The 23,716-nt window shown below is 39.2% G+C and overlaps 1 protein-coding gene across 1 annotated transcript in view; it reads right to left on the reverse strand.

The window, feature by feature from the left end:
- The window catches only part of ahcyl2b (adenosylhomocysteinase like 2b), a 39,822-nt gene that overhangs the window by 9,288 nt on the left and 6,818 nt on the right, over positions 1-23,716 (reverse strand). Inside the window, exons 2-10 of the mRNA XM_008315852.3 lie at positions 8,951-9,059; positions 6,414-6,557; positions 5,631-5,731; positions 5,423-5,525; positions 5,243-5,337; positions 4,804-4,910; positions 4,364-4,480; positions 4,212-4,275; positions 3,370-3,458 (exon numbers count right to left, since the gene is read on the reverse strand). Coding sequence (XP_008314074.1) covers positions 3,370-3,458; positions 4,212-4,275; positions 4,364-4,480; positions 4,804-4,910; positions 5,243-5,337; positions 5,423-5,525; positions 5,631-5,731; positions 6,414-6,557; positions 8,951-9,059 — 929 coding nt within the window. The remainder of the gene's footprint in view (positions 1-3,369; positions 3,459-4,211; positions 4,276-4,363; positions 4,481-4,803; positions 4,911-5,242; positions 5,338-5,422; positions 5,526-5,630; positions 5,732-6,413; positions 6,558-8,950; positions 9,060-23,716) is intronic.

A 23,716-nucleotide genomic window follows, 5' to 3' on the forward strand; every position in this document is an offset into this window, starting at 1 on the left:
CCAGGCCTGCAGGGCACAGATGGGGTCGATCTCTGTCACGTAGACGATGGAGCCCATCGCTTTGAGGGCTGCACAGCAGCCTTTCCCAACCTGAGCAGGAGAAGATGGAGCAGATGTGACTAAAGATGATGTTATATAACATGCCAAAAAGTCTTAGAGTGTGGTATTGAGGAAAGGCTCAAAAGCACAGGTGCTTACACCTGCCACTATTCACATGAACAGGCTAAATTTAAATAGGTAAATATACATTTCCTCATATAAACTAAATATACTTGGGACACTGATTAATTCCATGTAGCTCTGTGATACAATATGATTCAATTCTTACAGTATATGGTCACTATTACACAGTAGAGAATTAAATGTATTATTAAATTATGTTATAATTTTTATTTTTATAATCATACTTTTAAAATATATATATTCTTAATTTCATTACTTGTGATCTACCTGTACTCAAAACATCATTTTTTATTTAGACTTTTAAAATATATATATTCTTAATTTAATTACTTGTGATCTACCTGTGCTCAAAACATCATTTTTTTCAAGTATGAGATTAACGTGTAATCTGTACCATTTTTTACATTTGATTAACAATCCATAAACAAACCAGTCATGAAAATAAGGCAGATTAAATAATATGGATCAAAAGACAAGTAAATCTACGTTTGCTCACAATTTTATGTCATAAATGAACAGATCTATAATGAGCTCAATGCAATTATTTATGTATATTTATACAACATTAAAATACATATACAGAAATAAATAAAGGCTTCTGAGATAACTGAGTTAATGTTAATGTATTAAGATTAACCTGCTGTTCAGGCAATATACAGAATAAAACATTTTTCATCATACTTAGTCATGTGGAAGGGGTTTTAATGTGTGGAGTAGATGGAAACGTTACCTCTCCGTATCCACACACCACCACCTGCTTCCCACCAAACATGACATCAGTGGTTCTCTTCAAACTGAGAAAAAAAAACAAAACAAAATAAAGCTTATTTTTACTGGCCTCATATTTGATATAACGTATGAAATGTAGGCTGCACGTCTCACCCGTCTAAGATGGACTCCCTGCAGCAGTAGAGGTTGTCAAACTTCTGTTTGGTCACAGAGTCGTTGACATTCATGGCCGGGACAGAGAGTTTTCCAGCTTTGGACAGTTGGTACAGCCTGTGTAATAAAAAAATAAAATAGAATTATTACACATCAATTGTTTTTTTTATCTATTATTAGCATTTATTTGAATTTTAAATGTTATACTGCGCCATGCTGCGTTTATGTAATCCCAACGTGTCTAACCGATTATTGACCACTAGGTGGTGATGTTGTCACATCAAACACTTGCAGGAGCGTTTACGTGCTTGTGTTAGAAAGTAGTTTAAGAAACAAAGAGAAGCTCTGGAATATTAATGGCTTCCACGATAATCAGAAATTATAAGAAGAGGGGAAGAAAAAAAAAGAACCGGAGAGAACATTCGGATCCTAAATCTCACCTGTGGACTCCAGTGACGCTCTCCTCGACGATGCCTTTAATCTTTTTGAACATGTTGGGATATTTTTTATAAATCCAGTGAGTCAGGTCTCCACCGTCATCCAGGATCTGGCAGAAAAAACAAAACAAAAAAATAAAAATAAACGTACAGAGAAAAAACCTCAAAACCTATTCCAGATTAGCCTTCGTGCCTGGAAAGTTAAAGACAGAAAACACTGGGAAAAGGTTTTGGAATTTTCCATTTATCTAAGTGCTTTTTTTTTTCAAAATAGCATCATTTTAAACAAAATCAATATTCCATTTTATATTAATCTTAAAAGGTTGCAGTACGTAATACTGGGTCTTTGTACTTGTCCTCAGCAAAAACTTGAAAAAAAAGGGGGAAAAACATTTAATTTAAACTTTTAAGCAGTTTTTAACATGTGTTGTAGGTGTGTTACCATGTTTGGCTGCCAGCCCTCCACATTAACACAGCGATCGATGCACCACCAGAAGTCGTCCTCCGACTCCCCCTTCCATGCGAATACGCTGAAACCTTAAAGAGACAGAAAATATCATTTATGAAAAAAAAAAAAAAAAAAAAAGTAGAGGAAGTCACAAAAGATCTCTGGAGAGCCTCACCTCCCTCTGCCAGGGCAGCTGCCACTTCGTTCTGGGTGGAGTAGATATTACAGGCCGCCCACCTGCACTGAGCCCCTAAAGCTGAGAGAGTCTCCATCAGCACCTGAGGTCGAGACAGAAGAGAGAGAGAGAGGAGAGAGTTTCAAGGTTGGATTATAGTTCAAGTAAAACTGTGTTCACAGCTGGGTCTGTGTGTGCGTTCCAACTCACAGCAGTCTGGGCAGTGATGTGGGTGCAGCCCACCACCTTGGCACCGGCGAGGGGTTTCTCCCCTTGTGCACGTTTCCTGAGTGCCATCAGAGCTGGCATCTCTGGAAAAGAGCAGAGAGAGATGAGACGTCACCCACAGAGATATTGATGAATGAAAGCATCACGTCTGAGTTTATACCGGGGGTCACCAAGACACCTTGGGGGTCAGAACTCAAAATAAAAAAATTAAAAATTAAAGAAAACACATTTTTTTGTTTAACATTGTTTTCTGATTAGATGGTGCGGTGAGCCAGATTGGGCCTCTGGGCCACTGGTTGGTGATCACTGGTATAGAATGAAGAACACTCAGAAGAAGCTTTTTGCATTTCCTAAATGTTAATTAATATTAAAAAAATAAGAATACAAGTATAATATAATACTAATAATACTCTCTCTCTATATAGCCTATATATATACATACATATATAAATACATATACATATATACACATATCCATATACATACATATATAGATATACATACATATATACATATACATACATACATATATACATATATAAATACATATATACATATTTACACATATATACATACATATATACACATATATATACATACTGTATATACATATACACATATAGATATACATATACACATATAGATATACATATACACATATAGATATACATATACACATATAGATATACATATACACATATAGATATACATATACACATATAGATATACATATACACATATAGATATACATATACATATATACATACATATGCATATTTTTTTACCTTGCTCTGCAATCTCAATCTCCCTGCGTCCAAAGTCGGCCTGTTTGATGTTCTTGATGCAGAAGTCTCCGTTGCCCTTCGAGTTCTTCTGTTGTTTGTCTCGGGGAGATGTCTCATCGTCAGAGCTGTCTGTGTACGATGCCGCTGCAACACACGGGTACATTTCATTAACGCACATATAAAGGTTCACAATACATAGTTTATTTCCATTTTCAATGAGCGTCGTCTCACCAGGCCTGCAGGGCACAGATGGGGTCGATCTCTGTCACGTAGACGATGGAGCCCATCGCTTTGAGGGCTGCACAGCAGCCTTTCCCAACCTGAGCAGGAGAAGATGGAGCAGATGTGACTAAAGATGATGTTATATAACATGCCAAAAAGTCTTAGAGTGTGGTATTGAGGAAAGGCTCAAAAGCACAGGTGCTTACACCTGCCACTATTCACATGAACAGGCTAAATTTAAATAGGTAAATATATATTTCTTCATATAAACTAAATATACTTGGGACACTGATTAATTCCATGTAGCTCTGTGATACAATATGATTCAATTCTTACAGTATATGGTCACTATTACACAGTAGAGAATTAAATGTATCATTAAATTATTTGTTATAATTTTTATTTTTATAATTATACTTTTAAAATATATATATTCTTAATTTAATTACTTGTGATCTACCTGTGCTCAAAACATCATTTTTTTCAAGTATGAGATTAACGTGTAATCTGTACCATTTTTTTTACATTTGATTAACAATCCATAAACAAACCAGTCATGAAAATAAGGCAGATTAAATAATATGGATCAAAAGACAAGTAAATCTACGTTTGCTCACAATTTTATGTCATAAATGAACAGATCTATAATGAGCTCAATGCAATTATTTATGTATATTTATACAACATTAAAATACATATACAGAAATAAATAAAGGCTTCTGAGATAACTGAGTTAATGTTAATGTATTAAGATTAACCTGCTGTTCAGGCAATATACAGAATAAAACATTTTTCATCATACTTAGTCATGTGGAAGGGGTTTTAATGTGTGGAGTAGATGGAAACGTTACCTCTCCGTATCCACACACCACCACCTGCTTCCCACCGAACATGACATCAGTGGTTCTCTTCAAACTGAGAAAAAAAAACAAAACAAAATAAAGCTTATTTTTACTGGCCTCATATTTGATATAACGTATGAAATGTAGGCTGCACGTCTCACCCGTCTAAGATGGACTCCCTGCAGCAGTAGAGGTTGTCAAACTTCTGTTTGGTCACAGAGTCGTTGACATTCATGGCCGGGACAGAGAGTTTTCCAGCTTTGGACAGTTGGTACAGCCTGTGTAATAAAAAAATAAAATAGAATTATTACACATCAATTGTTTTTTTTATCTATTATTAGCATTTATTTGAATTTTAAATGTTATACTGCGCCATGCTGCGTTTATGTAATCCCAACGTGTCTAACCGATTATTGACCACTAGGTGGTGATGTTGTCACATCAAACACTTGCAGGAGCGTTTACGTGCTTGTGTTAGAAAGTAGTTTAAGAAACAAAGAGAAGCTCTGGAATATTAATGGCTTCCACGATAATCAGAAATTATAAGAAGAGGGGAAGAAAAAAAAAGAACCGGAGAGAACATTCGGATCCTAAATCTCACCTGTGGACTCCAGTGACGCTCTCCTCGACGATGCCTTTAATCTTTTTGAACATGTTGGGATATTTTTTATAAATCCAGTGAGTCAGGTCTCCACCGTCATCCAGGATCTGGCAGAAAAAACAAAACAAAAAAATAAAAATAAACGTACAGAGAAAAAACCTCAAAACCTATTCCAGATTAGCCTTCGTGCCTGGAAAGTTAAAGACAGAAAACACTGGGAAAAGGTTTTGGAATTTTCCATTTATCTAAGTGCTTTTTTTTTTCAAAATAGCATCATTTTAAACAAAATCAATATTCCATTTTATATTAATCTTAAAAGGTTGCAGTACGTAATACTGGGTCTTTGTACTTGTCCTCAGCAAAAACTTGAAAAAAAAGGGGGAAAAACATTTAATTTAAACTTTTAAGCAGTTTTTAACATGTGTTGTAGGTGTGTTACCATGTTTGGCTGCCAGCCCTCCACATTAACACAGCGATCGATGCACCACCAGAAGTCGTCCTCCGACTCCCCCTTCCATGCGAATACGCTGAAACCTTAAAGAGACAGAAAATATCATTTATGAAAAAAAAAAAAAAAAAAAAGAAGGGGAAGTCACAAAAGATCTCTGGAGAGCCTCACCTCCCTCTGCCAGGGCAGCTGCCACTTCGTTCTGGGTGGAGTAGATATTACAGGCCGCCCACCTGCACTGAGCCCCTAAAGCTGAGAGAGTCTCCATCAGCACCTGAGGTCGAGACAGAAGAGAGAGAGAGGAGAGAGTTTCAAGGTTGGATTATAGTTCAAGTAAAACTGTGTTCACAGCTGGGTCTGTGTGTGCGTTCCAACTCACAGCAGTCTGGGCAGTGATGTGGGTGCAGCCCACCACCTTGGCACCGGCGAGGGGTTTCTCCCCTTGTGCACGTTTCCTGAGTGCCATCAGAGCTGGCATCTCTGGAAAAGAGCAGAGAGAGATGAGACGTCACCCACAGAGATATTGATGAATGAAAGCATCACGTCTGAGTTTATACCGGGGGTCACCAAGACACCTTGGGGGTCAGAACTCAAAATAAAAAAATTAAAAATTAAAGAAAACACATTTTTTTGTTTAACATTGTTTTCTGATTAGATGGTGCGGTGAGCCAGATTGGGCCTCTGGGCCACTGGTTGGTGATCACTGGTATAGAATGAAGAACACTCAGAAGAAGCTTTTTGCATTTCCTAAATGTTAATTAATATTAAAAAAATAAGAATACAAGTATAATATAATACTAATAATACTCTCTCTCTATATAGCCATAATATAATACTAATAATACTCTCTCTATATATAGCCTATATATTATAGCCTATATATATACATACATATATAAATACATATATACATATATAAATACATATACATATATACACATATCCATATACATACATATATAGATATACATACATATATACATATACATACATATATAAATACATATATGCATATTTACACATATATACATACATATATACACATATATATACATACTGTATATACATATACACATATAGATATACATATACACATATAGATATACATATACACATATAGATATACATATACATATATACATACATATGCATATTTTTTTACCTTGCTCTGCAATCTCAATCTCCCTGCGTCCAAAGTCGGCCTGTTTGATGTTCTTGATGCAGAAGTCTCCGTTGCCCTTCGAGTTCTTCTGTTGTTTGTCTCGGGGAGATGTCTCATCGTCAGAGCTGTCTGTGTACGATGCCGCTGCAACACACGGGTACATTTCATTAACGCACATATAAAGGTTCACAATACATAGTTTATTTCCATTTTCAATAAAAAATAAAAAGTCAAACCGATGTCCAAGTGCCCAGGGTTGGAGTCATGAACATACCCCCACCTTCTCAAAATCTGAATGAATTCTTATATCAGTAAATGGGTGGGAACATTTTTCTGACCGAACTCTTTGACCTGGAACTTTCAGTGAAAAAAAGTCCCAGGACAAACACAATGTTCTTTTAGTGCTGGGGTTAATTGATGTGAAAGCCGTCTGAGAAACATCCTTCCTCCTGCAGAGCTGCGGAGTCACGAGGGAGCTCGGCTGAAGGTAAACACGGTGCAGACACCAAAGAGAAACCTGTCGCAGAAAAGCACCGACTCACCTCCGGAGATGTAAACACTTATGCCCAGCAGCTGCTGCAGCCGCCGCAACCATGAGTCAGTGAGCGAGGACAAAACCTGCGCAACTTAACTCGGGCTTCTTGCTCTAGAACACGCTGTACTGTGCCAGGAGGAAGAAAGGCTTGGACTGATAATAATCCCTGACTACAAGGTTTATAAAAAAAAAAAATATTTTGAAAGGTTCAAATATAAACTGACAGGAAGAGACCCCGTGGATAAAGTGGGCTAAACTGATCTAATGGGTGTTGAGGGTATGAACTGGGATAGTGGAGGTTCAGTCAAAAGTGTGTGGGAAAAAGTAACTGATCAGAACTGTGTGGATTTTAACATGTGACTCTACCTGCAGACTAATGCATTATTCTTTCATGTTTTGGAATCAAAATAAGACGAAATGTTAAATAAATACTGGAATATTTGACATATAGAAATTCCCTGGGTGATCATTTCATTTCAATTGTGTTTTAAGACAGCATCGTGTTAAAGCCATCTATTTTAAGATTCTCTTTTTTCAATACGTAATACTCTGATTTTCATATCGTGGCCAGGTTCCAGGTTGCTTTCTGACTTGCCTCCAAACGACCTGGACATTTGGGCCGAGGAGCCTGGACATAAGGCTCTCTCCAAGGTCCTTATGTCCGGACTCTTTGGAGCATTTCCAAACCTTGGCAACGTGCCACCATTTCTATTCCTAGCTTCATATGTTAATGTGACATTTTCAGTGGGTTTGGAATCGTCGACAAGCTCATTAATGAACCAAAGTCCGGGGTGGCACTAGAGCGCAGTATCAGAACCACTACAGAGCCTCTACTGGTCAAACTGGGCCAAACAATTTTATATTTTGGCAAAAACCCTCTTTAAAGTCACATACTAGATCTAATTCTACCTTCTTTCAAGGTGTTCTGAGAAGAACCCATCTATTAAAGATGGATCATTTCCATGTGCTTATGTTCCTGTCCACCAATTGATGATCACCGATTTATGGGTTATTTCTGTTTGTATAAATGCAGTACAATGTTCCGGCCTCTTAGGATTAGAATATTATTAATAATTAATAATTATTAGATTAAAATATGTTTTTTCGACTGTAAAAGTTCTCCATTAGTACATGTTGAAATGTTTTCAGAAGCCAAATGTCCCTGGTGTGATATTTTTCTCCAGAAAAGTACAATTTGTTCACTCCGCCGTGAGAACCATCAAAGGAAATAATAAGGATTCTGCTGAAGGATTTATACGAGTAGACAGGGCATCAGCAGTGAGAGTTCAGGGGAGGGGGAGACAAGGGCTGGGGGGGGGGGGCAGTGAGAGAGTTCAGAAACGACGTGAGACTGTGGGTGTTTGACAGAATCCCTTCTGACAGCTGACTGCCGGTAACAGTTGAACAGAGATTGTGGGCAGCGTGGACAAAAATATCCCGTCAAAGTGCTGACACTTCAATGCAGACTAATGTTAACGTCACAAAAGCCTTAAACAGTTCAATTAACAACGTAATTAATTGAACCTTACAGCGTTTCTTTTTTTTTTTTCTTTTCTTTTGTCTTGTTTCTTTTCAAATTCTCGTTGCATCATTTCGACCAATACAAGACGGCTTTGTTCACATTCATCGGTTGAACAACAGACATTGTATTTTACTGAATTCGCCTTCTTGGGTTTGTGTTGATTTTTTTAAGGGGACTTTTTGCCCTTCATTATGACTCCCAGGCATAAATCAGACTCTACTGGTGTGTGTTTGCAAAAAATAAATCAGGTTCTTCATCACTAATGCTCTTGGAGACATAATGAGATGGTAGGGCAGGAGGTGGTTATTACTGTCAAGCTGTGCTTGGCCACTTTTATTTATTTATTTATTTTTATTTAATGTCAAAAATGTGGTATCTGGGGGTTGAATAAATTATTGAATAGTCTTCATTTTATAAGTGGAGTCTGGAAAAAAGCCATGGCTTTTTTAATGGGTGTGAAGAAGTGTGTGTTGTGTTTACCTGAGCTGTAGCTGTCTGTAGATGACTGAGAGATGGAGCGGGACAGAGAGCGACGGCCAATCTTGGAGGGACGCTTGTTAAACTCCTGTTTCTGGTCGGCAAACTGGATCTGTTTCAGAAGGACACAGCAAAAACTCACATCAGATTTCGAGTTTAAAAACCCCCACGACTCTCAACAACAGCGTGTGCTGTTGACTCAGAAGCCTTGTGGATAAGAGACGATGCTTCACAAATTCTGGGGAAAAACGGTCTTAGTAACCTTTATAGACATGTAAGATCTGGGCTCAAAGGGAAGAGATTTGGAATTTTATTTGATAAAAAAAACAACTAAGACTTATCTAGAACCTCTAAGGTCATACAAGGACCAACAGCTCTTCTTAAATGACTCTTTGCAGCTATTACACCAGTGTTAATGGCCTGGTGCTTCATAATTTGTGATGATAATAACGTGGCGTGAGAAGAGCTAAATTATTACTGCAGTAAAACCTCACCGCCTTCGGTCGCGAATACAGCACGAACATTTTCTCTCTCTCTCTCTCTGTAAAGAGACCAAAGCGTTGAATGAGACACACGAGCCAGCGAAACATTCTGTCAGTGTCAGGAATGTGAGAGATTCTGACACCGTCACAGTCTTCTGACGGAGGTGTTGAAATGTTTTCAAGGTCTCGTCACAAAGAAGCTCGGCCTTGAGTTAAAACTAATTTTCTCTTCTTTTTTTTTTAAGTGAGATAGAAAAAGTTACTTTGTGTGCATGTGGGTTGAGATACAAAAAGTTACTTTGTGTGCATGTGGGCGCGGGAGTCAAATACCAACAGATTCTGTGGGTGGGCGTCTTCATTCATTCATAACATCCATATTTACAATGAGTAATGCAGAGTGAACGACAGGGCCTCGATCGGTATCCGACCAATATTGGTTGAAATTTCCAAATGGAACCATATCCCGTCTGATCCAACAAGACCAAATGTCTCTGCCTCCTTATTGTTAGTTGTTGTTTAACTGTGCTTTACTTATTTCTTTAAATCAAATTTAGTTTTTCAAATTAAATGTCATTGTGTTCTTGACTTTTAAATACTGTAGCCAATCCTTTCAAATGTAAGCTGATGTTTTTTATTTGCTGTGTACTGCATCTTATAATGAGATAAAACCATTAAAACACAGAAGGCTGATTTACATCATAATAGAGGTGGTGAATCATCAGCACAGTTAGACAAATTGTGATCTATTTATGTTAAGAACCACTAACAGAACAACTAACAACTAACTGTTGTCATTAATCCTAATACACACTGACGAATTTGAAATGTTATGTTACTACTATCATGTAAAAGATCCAATCCAGCACCAAACACCTGTCAGCCATTTCCCTGCACTGCTGTTTTAGCTGTAAATATCAAATCTGTTTGACATTTAAGACGGACTATAATCTACTTGCTGACATTCAAGCTTCGTCTATAAACACCAAAATACCACTGTGTGGATGGCCAATTTGTGCAGCTGTAAATCAGACCACCCTCACAAATGTCAGAGGGGTCAGATCGGGACTCAAATCCGTCCAATTATGCTCCATCACGGGGCCCGGCGCAGGGTAACAACTGTACAGAGTTGTGACAGGAGAGACGGAGGCTCAGAGAGACGCATCACTGTAGGTCTCATTTAAGAGACGCACAGGGAACAACTGATAGAGACTGGAGCAGCACTCAGCTCCTGGATGAGTACATCAGAGAACCACACAGGAATAGGGCGGCATGACTCAGCAGCAGCTGCTGGAAAAACTATTACGTGAACATTGTTCAAACGGCTGACAGCCATGACATACCAATGTGGCAGCACAAGAAATTTGTCATGCCAGAAGTTACAATTATTTTAGAAAAACAATAATGGATGTGAACTTAAAAAAAAAAAAGAAATCAGACTTCTGATTGGTAAAAGAATTTTGGAGTAACAATTGAAAATAATTTATGTATTTATTGGGGTCCAAAACTAAGATTTGCAAATGGGTGTCCAATTTCGAATAGACTTGATCAAATTTTTTTTCCTAGGACAGTGCAGGCATCAAGTCCATGGACTGCCTCTCTCTGTTTGCTCATAGTCGTGTGATGTGTAATGTGTCGCAATCGTAATTAAACTACGCAATATCGCGTGAGACCACACGGGAGCGGACAACAGTGAACTGTGACCTTCAGGTCACCAGTTTGAGACATGTGATCCGATCATGGATTTCAGGTCAAAGTAAATAAAAAAAACCCAAAACAAACAAAACTGGATATTCAAACGTGTATTTCACCTTAAGAATCCAGAAGAAAAGCCCAGCTCTGATGGTGTGTTTTTACCTTCTCTGATCGAGGACACAGTACTTGGTTGTACTGCACCTCTCATTATGTTGAGATTAAACATGCGGCCTAAATGACAGTCTCTGCCTCAACATTATTAATCATCCAGTCTGTCTGTGTCGGTCTAACCTCCGTGTGCACACCTTTACATTATGGATGGCGACTGATTGGAAGACAGATGACATGTGAATAATGAATGTTAATTCAACACTGGGAAACATGGGAGCTCATCGGAGGGGCGTCTCTTTCCACTCAGTTATCCTTCTAGACTGCAGGTGGACAGGATCGGACGGGATTAAAAGAGGGAACTTATTTAAACATACTTTATGTAGCAGTATCTACCAGTAACACGACAATAAAGAAGAATGTGGGGTAACTAGGAGTGAAGTAGTTGTGGACAGTCCTGCTGTGCTCCTACGTGTTGCTTGACAAGAAGAACTTGCACAGCATGGTCACACAAGTGGCCCCTCACAGATAGAAAGTACCCAGCACTGATAAATAGTCCTCAGATTACTGAGTAACAGTCACAAATGTCTGTACCATGGGGCCCCTTTTCCACATACTCCAGTAGTCCTTAAAGAACCAAAAAAAAAAAACCCCACTGTGAAACACATACAGAGACAGGTATGTTAAAGTTAACGGCTTCAAAGTACGAGATGTGATGGTTTTGTTTGTCTACGATGTTACCTAAGGGCTGTAGCTTCAAATGTACATTAGCATGTTGGCTAGGTAAGAAATACAAAGAGTTTCTTTTTGCCTGTCTTTGTAATGCATTCCTTCTAAAAGTCAGCATGTCTTATGGCCAATAATTGCTGAAGTCAAATCTCATATTCATGCAAATTTGTTGCATAAAAGAAATTTCTTTTTGGAGCCAGAGGAACATGTCTGCTCAATCTGTGTGGCTCACTAAAGAAGGGATGTTTATCGTGCCACAAGAGATTTGTTTAAATATGACTCATTAAGTCTGCCAGAGCTAATATACCCTGCTCATAAAACCGTGCTTTACTCCAACGACCATGAAACATCGAGTTGTGGGACGCAGTGGATCCCCGAGCTGAACACAATCAACAAGCCGGCTGAAGGCCATGGGACCTGCTGCACAGGGCAGAGAGAACATCAGAGCCGTCCCGGTGAAAAAACAGAAACCCCCACTGGGCGGGAGGACAGGAAAGCAAAACAGGCACAGATGTACAGCACTATAGCAGCAAAATATGATGAAACCGGATCCTGAGTGGCTTCCCCACGGCCATTAACTGCAGAGGCAGCGCATCCTGCTGACCAGGCATCTTCCTCTATTAACATCACCAGAAATTGATTAAGATCTACTCAATAAAAACCTCAGAAACCTTCAGGGTAAAATGAAGCCAAGTAAGGTCAAACCTCACTGTGTGTGTGTGTGTGTGGGCCAGACATAACGAGTGAAGTAAAAGACAAGGTATAATAAGGATCTGCAAGTATAAGCTTAGATCAGTGGTTCCCAAAGCGGGGGGCGGGTTCCTCAGAAGGGTGCTACTGCAGGCAGGGGTCACAAAAAAACCAAATTAATTTATGTTGTTTAAAATGAACGTCAGTAAAGTTTTGAGGCAATAGCTGTGAATGTGACAGCATGGCAGGCTTTTAACAAAAGGGGGCGATGTAGAATAAACAATAGCATACAGTGTGTTGTATTTTACAAGAGTGTGTTGTGTTGTGTGTTGATTGGTCAGTAGTGTCCTTAGTTATCTGATATTAAGGATATTTTTCATGACGAAGGAAAAATAATTTATACAAAAGAGAAGTTTGTTTCAGTAAATCTAATGCCATTGGACTAAACTGCAGCATGACCACAGCCACACACACGTTACCTTGTTGTGTTTAGGCCTGCCTGTGTCCATCATCTTCTCAAGATGTTTCCTTTTAGAGCTAATCCCATTAGCAGACGTCCAAAGTTAAATTCTCAAAGATTATACGTTTGTTTTTTTTCCACTGCTAACTGTTAACAAATGTTGAGATACAAAGAGAGCAAACGGTTCCGTCTCCCCTGTACAGACTGTACTGTCACTAAGATGCAGGCAGAACAAAATATTAACCACCGTACAGAAAACAAACAAGGAGGGTGGATATGGTTACAGCTGGGCTTTTGTATGGAACTTGAACCTCAGGTAGCACACAGCCTGACGGATTACTACCTGAGGAGCAGTCCAGGGAAGGGTTAAAGAACAACAGATAATGAGGATAAATGAACTGCTGTCAAACTAATTATTTCTTAATTTTTCCCCAAATTGATTTAACATTAAGCACAGATGGATGGACACTGGAAACGGACATAAACTACACAAACCTGACATGGTTCACATTATTTTGGTTGGTGTTTAACCTGGGAATGGTTGTCTAAACACAGCCTTCGCAGCAAAATCTACCACGTAACTCCATATAGGCAAGCAAGGCAGACTTGACAACTAATCTCCAACGTCACAGCTGTGTAAGATCGGCTTGATACTGATAGGACTTTTTGAAGGCTACATTTTTGTAAATGTATTTATGTGACGCAAAGATGTTGAGCGACTCCGACTTGTAACTGTTGTATCTTAATACGAGACCCTGAGACAGTTTCTGAGGGACGTGTGCTCAGCTGTCGGTGTAAAATATACAAGCTTTTATGAAGAGAAAATACACAACAGTGTCTTCACAGCTGTTAGCCTAGCGCTCTTTGGGGTGTGGCACATTTTTTCAAGTTTTATTTGATTTTTTAAAAAATGTAGCTAAATTAAAAATGTGTTTCTTGACATAAAGCTTTTCTCTGAAGGTACGTTTTCAGACCTGAGCAGTTATGTTGTCTGTTTGAGGTATGGAAACCTGATCCTAATCAAACAAAACTGGGGTCATGAGATGGAGCAGAGACCCCTGCAGCAACACAACATTGGACCTCTTGGAAAGACAGAGGGGTCTATGGTCTTCCCTCCACCTCTCGACACCAGCGTTCGAGGTTTGTCTCTAACATAATAATAATTTTTAAAAATTAAATTGAAGAAAGTCCTTTGTTTGAATGGCAAAAACCAAAACAAAACAACAACCACCGTACTGTCCTGGTACCTGCTGCATCACTGAGCTATATAATGGCTGCACAGAAACACTGCCTGAAGGATAACAGTAACTCATTCACAGACTGCAAGGTTGACTAATCCGAGCGAGAGAGAGAGAGAAAGAGAGAGAGAGGCATAAAACAGTGGGTGAGGGAGGCAGCTGATGTGAAGTAATGTACTGTGAAAGAGAGTTTCAAATGTTTATTTAAAAAAAAAACCCTAAAAACATTTTGACCTCATCCTCAACTCAGAGTCAAAATAAAAAAAACTAATATTCAAAACTGTTTTTTTTTTTTTAAATCTCCCATAAAACTAATATTCAAAACTGTTTTTTTTTAAATCTCCCATTCTGTGTTGAGTGACAACAAATGCTGGAGGCTGAATATGTGAAGAGATATTTTCACCAGATGAACACTCTCATGTCTGCACATTACATAAGCACCCGGCACATAACACCTAGACATACTAGATATTTACATACAGTGTCATGTATTTGAAAAAAACATTAATATGCAGAACATTTATATTTAACAACAGAAAATCACTTGCAGTAATATGACCGTCCACAAGTTCCGTATTAAGGAGGCAAAATGATTTAGTTTGATTATAAAAATGATAATATTAACCACGACCACAACGCCTCTGGTTTGACGTCAGCATCAGCTCTGTTCCGGAAGGCTAGCGTTGGTTGGAAGATCTCATGTTGCCAGACAGACACAGAGTTTATGCTGGTGATGGATGGTTGAGTGATCTGGCGCAAGAAAACTCAGTCCGACGTGTGATGAGCTTTCTGTTTAGACTCGGGGATAAAACTGTAACAAAGCTCTGGTGTCAGGCCAAGTTTCCATATGTTGATACCAGTATAATGGCTGATGATGACTAAACAAAGATAAAAGCAGAACAGGCCCGGATGATTAGGCCGGTCTAAGTGCAAGGATAAGTACTTTTAAATCAAAGTACTGTTGGATTGTAATGGCTTTATGTGTGGATGCGGTCAGCCTAGAAAGGTCAGGGAGGAAGGAAGAAAGAAATGTCTCTGTGGGGGTAGAAGAAGGGAGGTCTGATCTGCTAAAAGCTCAAAATGCCAAGAACAAAAAAAAAAAAAACCCAAAAAACAGACCCCCCTTAAAGCTAAAGTCACGAAGCACTTCAATCAAACTGCCTCATGCCTTTGCCATATTTGCTGTGCCAGTACTACACACAGTAGGTAGGAGTGCTATCGTGAAAGGTTGTATACATCTTTATGTAGCTCTGTGGTGGACTGATGAACTGCAGTGTAACCAGCCTTCACCCACTGACTGCTGGGATTAGCTCCACCACCCCACGACTAGAATTATATTTATTTTAGATTTGAATTGCTCTTGAGCCACCAGCACTATCTTTACGATCTACTTGTAGATCGCAATCTACTTAATGGACTAGGAAATTCTGGTATGTACCAAGGGGTTGCAAAGGGGGTTGCATACCCGTAACGAGGGTCACTGCAGAACGGGGGGTGGAGGTGTGGTGAAACACATCCTATTCTAAGGAGGGTGTGTGAATGGGGGGTGATACCATAGGTATGGACTAATAGTTTCACCTGAGAGACACGTTTGGCTGGGTGTCCTTTGAAATGAAACTGCGGCCTTGTTATCAGGAAGGGGGTTACATTTTTTGGGGGAGAGAACATCAGGTCGGCATTACCAAATTCCTGTCCATTTTAAACCCACCAACACCCTCAGACAAAGACTGGTTCATCCAGCTCCTCGGGGCAGGATTTAGCAGTTCATCTACATCTTGAGGACAAAGGACACACTCCTGTGGATGAGGATGTAGATATCCTCGCCAAAGAAGACAGATGGTTTGAAAGAGGGGTGAAGGAAGCCATTTATGTTAATCTGGACTCCAGAGATGGTATCTCCAGAATCTGGAGAGAATCTCTCTCCTCTGAATAGAGGAGGTGGTTTGAGAGACAACCTTTCATCCACCTATAATGCCGTCCTGAATTCTCTCCCCAAAAAATTCAACCCCCCTTCTGATAACAAGACCACAGTTTCATTTCAGCCAAAAGTGTCTCTCAGGTGAAACTATTAGTCCATAGCTATGGTATCACTCCCCACTCACCTTGCAACTTTACATTCCGCCCTCTTTACAATAGGGTGTGTTTATCCTCACCGCCAATTCCCCTTTCTGCAATAACCCTTGTTATGCAGTAGTCAGTCAGAACTAAAGACGCCTCTTGGATGAGAGGTGAAACGTCTTAAAAAAAAAAAAACTACTCCGTCCAGTTGCCCTCAATGTACTTATAGAGCATGAAGAAAAAAAAAAGAAAAAAAATGCCATTTCTTGGGCTGTACGTCTGAACACGGCTCTGTGGTCGTCCTTCAGTTTGACATTGTGGCTCAAAATGCAGCAGCATCTCCTATCCATATTTCCTTATTTTAACACTTCAATGCTGTCAGCCTCAGCTGAGCTTCAGTTCATACCGCCCCACAGACACACATCTCTCTTTCTCCCACAGTTTCACAAGGACATTAAAAGGTACCGCGGCAGGTTATATGAACATTTCCCAAAATGCTCTCTGATGGTACATCAAAGAGCTGTGTGGATGTGTCTCATCATGTTTAACTGCTTCGGATCGCTTTTGGGGATAAAAAAAAAGAAATCAGAAAGATCAAAAAGAGATTGTAGCAGAATGAGAGTTTGTCTCTTTTTGTTTTCCGAAAGTGCTACTCTTGTCTCCTCATTTGGAAAATGAAAAAAAAAAAGAAAAAAGAAACGTAATTTGTGATTGGAGTAAGATCAAACGCAGTGCCACAGTCTGGGATACAGTGGCCTCTGATTCAACTTACACTGCACTGAAAAGAACAAATCCAGCCTGCGCTGCCTTGGATTTTAACAAGGAACAAAAAGCCCTGTATCATGGCAGAACTGGTTTGTCTGACACGATTCACAATCAAGCTTGACGACATCACTGTCGAGTGCATAGGACAATGTACGACCTCCGAGGCCAAACAAACCCTGAATGATTCTTTAGATTAACACAAAAGTACAGAGCGATTTCTGCCTGAAATGCAAGAAAATTCATTGATTTTGTTGACACATTTAATAAAATGATAATACAATTACAGATTTCAGACTGTTTTTTAAAAATCAGAACATTCATACTATGATTTCAATAGAGCACACTGACCATCTTTAATGTGTAACATCTTTTCCTTTAACAGCCCAGCAGGAGGCAACACGTTATATCATTCCTGTACTCTGCCTGTGTCTAACTAATGCTTGGTTTCACACGTCACTGCCTCTAACTGAGTTTAGAGTCAGGAGTAATGTTGACTGTCAAGAAATATGTGGACCAGAGATGACAAGGCATATTCACAAGAGCATGTGAAAAAAATCCCTGACAATGTATGTTCTTGTGCTGATTCGAGAGCAAAGATGGGAGGTATGTGACACAGAGGTGTTATGACCTTGACCAAGGTCAACGTCCCTCAAAGAAGGAAGGTAGAAAGGAAGGATAGAAGGAAAGGAAGAAGGAAGGAAGGACGGAAGGAAAGCAGGAAGGAAGGAAGGAAGGAAGGTAGCAGAAGCTAGAACGAGGTGAAGGAAGGAAGGAAGGAAGGAAGCAGAAGCTAGAACGAGGCGGTCAGTGAGCGTGACTGGGCTCGACATGTAAATGTATCCAAGTGTAGTGTAGTGTAGTGTACTGCCCTGGGGGTGAGAAGGCGGCGTCTGCGTGTGATGTAAGAACATTTACTGCCGACTAATACACACAGTATTCAAACTGCAAATAATGATAAATGTGTGTTCAACAAGACAAACACGACAAATGCACACATTACCAGCTGTACACCTGACCCTTCCTGAGTCATTGGTACACATTTGTACCAACTACTAATGTCTGGACCGGTACCACAGGAAATACTTCTCAGAATATGTATTTAAGAGATGTTAATTAACCATCAGTCACAGGAGACCAGATCCTGCAACTTGTTTACATCACACACCTAAGTTTACATTAACGTAACATTTGATGTTTCTGCTTGGTTAAGCTGGTGAAATCGCAAAGGAAAACTAAGTACAGTTGTACTGATGGCAAGCAAAAGTGTGCACTAAATTAGATTAAAGCTTGAATCTATTCTAATCTATTGGTTTCCGTTGTACTAAATCAAGTACATACTGTAGCACTGCTGCTGATACACAAGCCAGAGTCACCCAAGCTTATTATAATAATTTCAGTTAATATGATGGCAACAAGTCAACACAGTGACATGGAATAGTTTGGTGCTGGATGCCAGTTTTGGCCTCACCCTCCCAATAGGGGAAGACAGTTGGGACAGTAAGTCGAATCAAACCCTGAGGTCTTGCATGGTGAACAGAAATCCTACCATTGCCCCTGTCCCTAGTGCTACACTGCAGGTTATCCCATGGAAATAATTCATGGCCAACTAAGGTGAGCGTTGCCCACTACAACAATCTCTGTCCCTCTGATATGGTCCAATAGTCAACTTTAAAAGCCAGGGACACTGACACCAGAGGAAAACAGGCAATGAATGCCTGGGCTTAGTGACAGATTAAACCCTACCTGCTTCTCAGCAGAGAGGGAGGAGACGGGAACAGCCGTAATCAAGGCTTTCTTTTGCTCTTCCCTTTCACATGCCTTGTTCTTGTTACTAAAGCCAGAAAGAGTGCCAAGAACCCAGGCGTCACATATCCTTCAAGGACAAGCAGTGGTTTGTAGGGGCAAGAAGTTCAGAAGTGCAAATATTCTTAGACAAACTAATAAACAATAACCTGGAAATTTACTCTCTCTTGTCCTCTAACAAACAGAGTAACTGTGTTGAGTAGAAGGGTCTTGCTGCACAACTAAAATAGGACACAGCTCCGAGGCCTGAGGCTTAGTGATCCCATCTAAAAACTGTCTTCAAATAACCTCCAATCCCACCATCAGCAGAGTGATGAACATTGATCTGATCTGTTGAAAAACTGACCTAAAGATAGGTCAGTGATTGAATGGCTTGTACTCAAATCATTCATCCATCCATTTGGACAGCAGTGGTCGGATTCTCTGCTGGTAAAGCCTAGTCATTACGTGAACCACGACTGCAGCGACCCCCTGATAAACGAGGATAACAATGGTTCTATTTTTGTTTTGAACAATCCTCTCATATATCTCTAAATACAAGTGTGCAACATGCAATTCTAAATATGACCACTGCCTGTAATTAGTGCTGCTAACATCACTGACTGTTATACTTTTTTTGCGCACATCTAAATAAGTAGTAGCCAGAGTGTTTGCTGCTTCACGTATATGTATGAGTTTCTTCCCGTCAACTCTCAAATGGGCCAAAATAGCAGTCTCTCACTGTAAGTTATAATTACATCAAAGGCACATCCACGGAGAACCGAGTTGGGTTATTTTTGAATGTATGTGTCATAATGGCAGCTGTTTGTCTCTAGTTACGTCTGAAAAGTGTAATCTGATCAGAATCAATATTTTCATATCAGGAAATAGAACAACTTTGACGGGTGTCAAATAAGTCACTTTTGTGGTAAAGTCAACACCTAAAAGCAAAATCATTTAAAAAGATTAGAAATACATAAATATGTCGATTACAGATGTAAAAAAAACAATGCAGTGGATCCCAGAAGAGGTACTCAGCAGTAACTATATATATATATATATTTATATATATATATATATATATACATACATACAGTGTCTTGCAACGCCATATTATTTAAATAACCAATGCAGAGATACCCCATCTACAGTTGTACCAGTCAACGGAATAATGTGGTTCAGTTATTACACATTACCACCAAAACTATTTAGCATTTAACATTTTCTTCCTGTATAGGTATATTTTTTGTCACTGTTTTCATATTACATTAGAATATGATGTTAATGCTATATTAATGTCTTTAGACTTTCACTGTTTTCATATTACATTAGAATATTATGTTAATGCTATATTAATGTCTTTAGGCTTATTGCATTGATTTTTTTTATTTGTATGAATATCTCTAATGTACTTCATCCTCAGCCTTGTTGAGTCCTGTCTTCCAGTCAGTGGTTGGCTCTGACTAATAGGAAGCAGAGCAGACAGATGGGTGTGTTGGGGTTCATTTCAGCCTTTGTGAAGGCTTTTTGTGAGGCAGCACTTTTTGAAAACAACGTTGGCCTTCTGTTCGCATGTGTGCCGAGTGGGAAGCAGCATTCCAGGTCAGCCTGAATGGTAAGCTTATACTTAATGTCCACTTCTGTGTGTGGGTAACGATCCTTCGGGCTACGCACACAAAATCACACACTCAATGTCTGTATTTGTTCAAATGTAACCAAACCTAGGGTTTACAATTTCAAACTAATTTGGTTTCCTGTGTAGAGGCAGCTCTTACGGAGAGTGAGCTCTCTACGTTTGCCTTCATTCACTCCTCTACGAACCACAGTTTGCATGACAGCTTAAACCGGGATAATATGTAACTCAATGAACTAATCACGCTCGGCCCTATTGGTGTATACCAAGCTGCAGTGACGAAGCAGGAATTGAGTAACAACTGCTGCAGATAAGGAGTGTGGGGGGGGTGCACTCAGGAACAGTGGAACTAAACAATAACTAACAGCATTAGCACCAATACCAGCATTCACCACAGAGCTACCACATCAGATAAATCAAATACCACAGCATGAGAGACACAAGCCAGAACCTAGGACGGGGTTGTCTCCAGAGAGATCAGCACACGTACCAGGTGTCAAAACAGATGGTTGAAAAGTTGAAAGTCAGAGATTGCTTGACTTTTGGCTAACCTCAAAATTGAATAAAGCCTAAATAAACATGCATGGTTCTATGAGAAGTGAAGAGGAGCATTAGGGGAAGATTTGAAAGACTGTCCTACTCATAGGTCATTAAAAAGATTGATACATTCATAATAGCCCAAACCATGGGTAGCTCTGACAGCCAGGACATATAGTATAGTTGCACAACAGCACCAGCAGGGGCCTAAAAACCCATGTTTTCAAATACATTACTCTGCTGCTGCTAGGCAGAGTTTCACAGTAACGTAGAGAGATTTATGGTAAACTTTAAATTAAGGGGTGCAAAAGAACCGAACCATGTACTCTAGAGCACAGGTTGTATCCACACCTACAGTTTATTTTCATTGTCTCCACGGTGTTAGCTAATTTCAGTATGAGATCATCTAGTCATTTGACTTTTACAGTACAGCCCTCCCTAAGCTCTTATAGCCTAACCGAACTGCATTTCTGGGAATTTTACTTGGAACAAAGTAAAGCTTAGACGGGTATTTCCCCCAAAACACAGATATAGCATACTGTACTTCAAACATGGAAGTGAACTTCAAGGGTTTTATTTGATTAGTTTGTCATATACACAAAAAACTTCAACGCTCTTGTTTGTTGGGACAGAAATATCCTGACAATCTAAATCTAAAACTCTGAAGTATAGTGGTAGCAATACCCTTTTTTGCTGTGAAAGAATGTAAAAGAATACTTCAGAGTACTTCAGTCTTTCAGGGTGGTCCTTTTTGGTTGCATGTCTGTCTGGTATAAAAGAAACAAGAGACATAATGGCTGTGTGATAAGCCAGGCCTGACCGAGAACAGAATTCAAAACTGCTCGACTCAAATCACCAGCTAAGCACAACCACAATAATGCAATGGGCCACCCCGTGGAGTAAATACAGGTGGGAGAAGTGTCTGTTTTTATATAAACTTTAAAAGCATCTTCAAAAACTGTGGTATTGTTTTTGGACAGCAACGATTACTGAAAAGAAATAAGGTCCCAAAAAAAATGACGAACAAGTGTGGAGTAAATTTGAAAGTGACCATTAATTCAAAACATTCGGGTAGTGGTTCCAACTCTGTGGTACTTTTCCCAAGAATATTCCAATTCTGAATACTTTAGTTTACGTTTTAGCATTTAAGATTTGCTGTCAGCAAGATCAACATTTGGATCATCCAATTACTCCGGTCATGACTCCACCACAAGCGAGATCAGACCAACAAAAACACAAAGTAATTAGCGTGAAGACATCTCTGCATTACAGGCCAAGAGCAAAAACGTTCAGCGTTTGAAAAGCATCATACGATAAACACAACCTTCCTACTTTTGGAAAACTTTGATGATAAAAAAAGTTCCTGAATGCATTTTTTTAAAAAGCCAACCTTGGTCAGATCATGTAGCCTAAGACCAATTCGAATTTTGTTCAATGTCTAACGAAGAATTAGCTTTTCTCTCACTGATTTTAAGGTTATTGTATTTTTATTCAATTCTTAGCAGTTTTGTCCGGACAATGGGTTTGCTAGTTCAGAATGTTAATAATGGATCAATCCTAGACAATCCTTTATTTACATTATGCACCTGCTTTTACCAAGAGCAAATTCTCTCCCTGCACTTATTGATTTTTTTTCCATCTGTGCCTTTTTTGCATTTAACAGCATAATTCCTCTTTTGAGTGAAAGCACAAGACTAATACTCCGTGATTAGCACAAATCCTCAAGACCTGCTTCGTTATAAAATGTAAAGCCTTTGTGTTTTAGCAACTGAAACATTTTTGAAAGCATTTCTTTTTTAAATGTACCTTTTCATCCTGTTCCGTTGACTGCACATACTGCTCACAAAGGGTCGCAATGGGATTCAGGCATTGATCAGAGCTGGAATCCTTTGCACCATCAACAGTAGTGTTACATAATTGTTGGTCTTCAGCAGCACCAGCCATATGGGAGAGAATGATTAGGGGTCCCAGATTTTCAAATCATAATCTGGCTGCAATTTGTTTCCCCGCACAGCCAAAAAAGTCAAATGTAGAATAAATAAGAATGTCAAGAATGTTGCTTTTTTAGAATTTTCATGCAACCAGGCTGTTTGTAGCTTTTGACGGTGGTTGGTTTTGCACTGCTGCTAAAGTTCCATGGATGACTCCATGGTCTAGTGAATATTCTCAAACACATGCTGCAATTTTAGATTACTGACAATCCTGCATCGGTTCTTTCAACTTTCCACTATTCAGCATTTTATATCAAAGAGAAACTTCAAAGGCCAGATATTGTTGTGTAAACCAAGTCGTTATTTTTGCAATATTGGTCTTTGAAGGCTAAAAAGAGATGTTTTTTTCTTCATGGTATTTTTTACAGGCAGATACATGTAAGGTATGCACATGACTGTATGGGACGTTTCCAGACAGGAGCGATAAGGTATATTCAATTGTATTAAACCGTCAGATCTCCATGCTCTAGTGGCTTCAAACACATTTGTCTACGGTTAATTCGTTAAAAATGCAGTTGAATGATTCAGCACTTCCCATGTGACCCCTTACAATGGTCAAACTTGCTTTCCTCATTCACGAAGAATCAATAACCAACAGCAAAAG

This window comes from Cynoglossus semilaevis, chromosome 8 (assembly GCF_000523025.1).
Source record: "Cynoglossus semilaevis isolate Cse_v1.0 chromosome 8, Cse_v1.0, whole genome shotgun sequence".
NCBI classification, from domain to species: Eukaryota; Metazoa; Chordata; class Actinopteri; order Pleuronectiformes; family Cynoglossidae; genus Cynoglossus; species Cynoglossus semilaevis.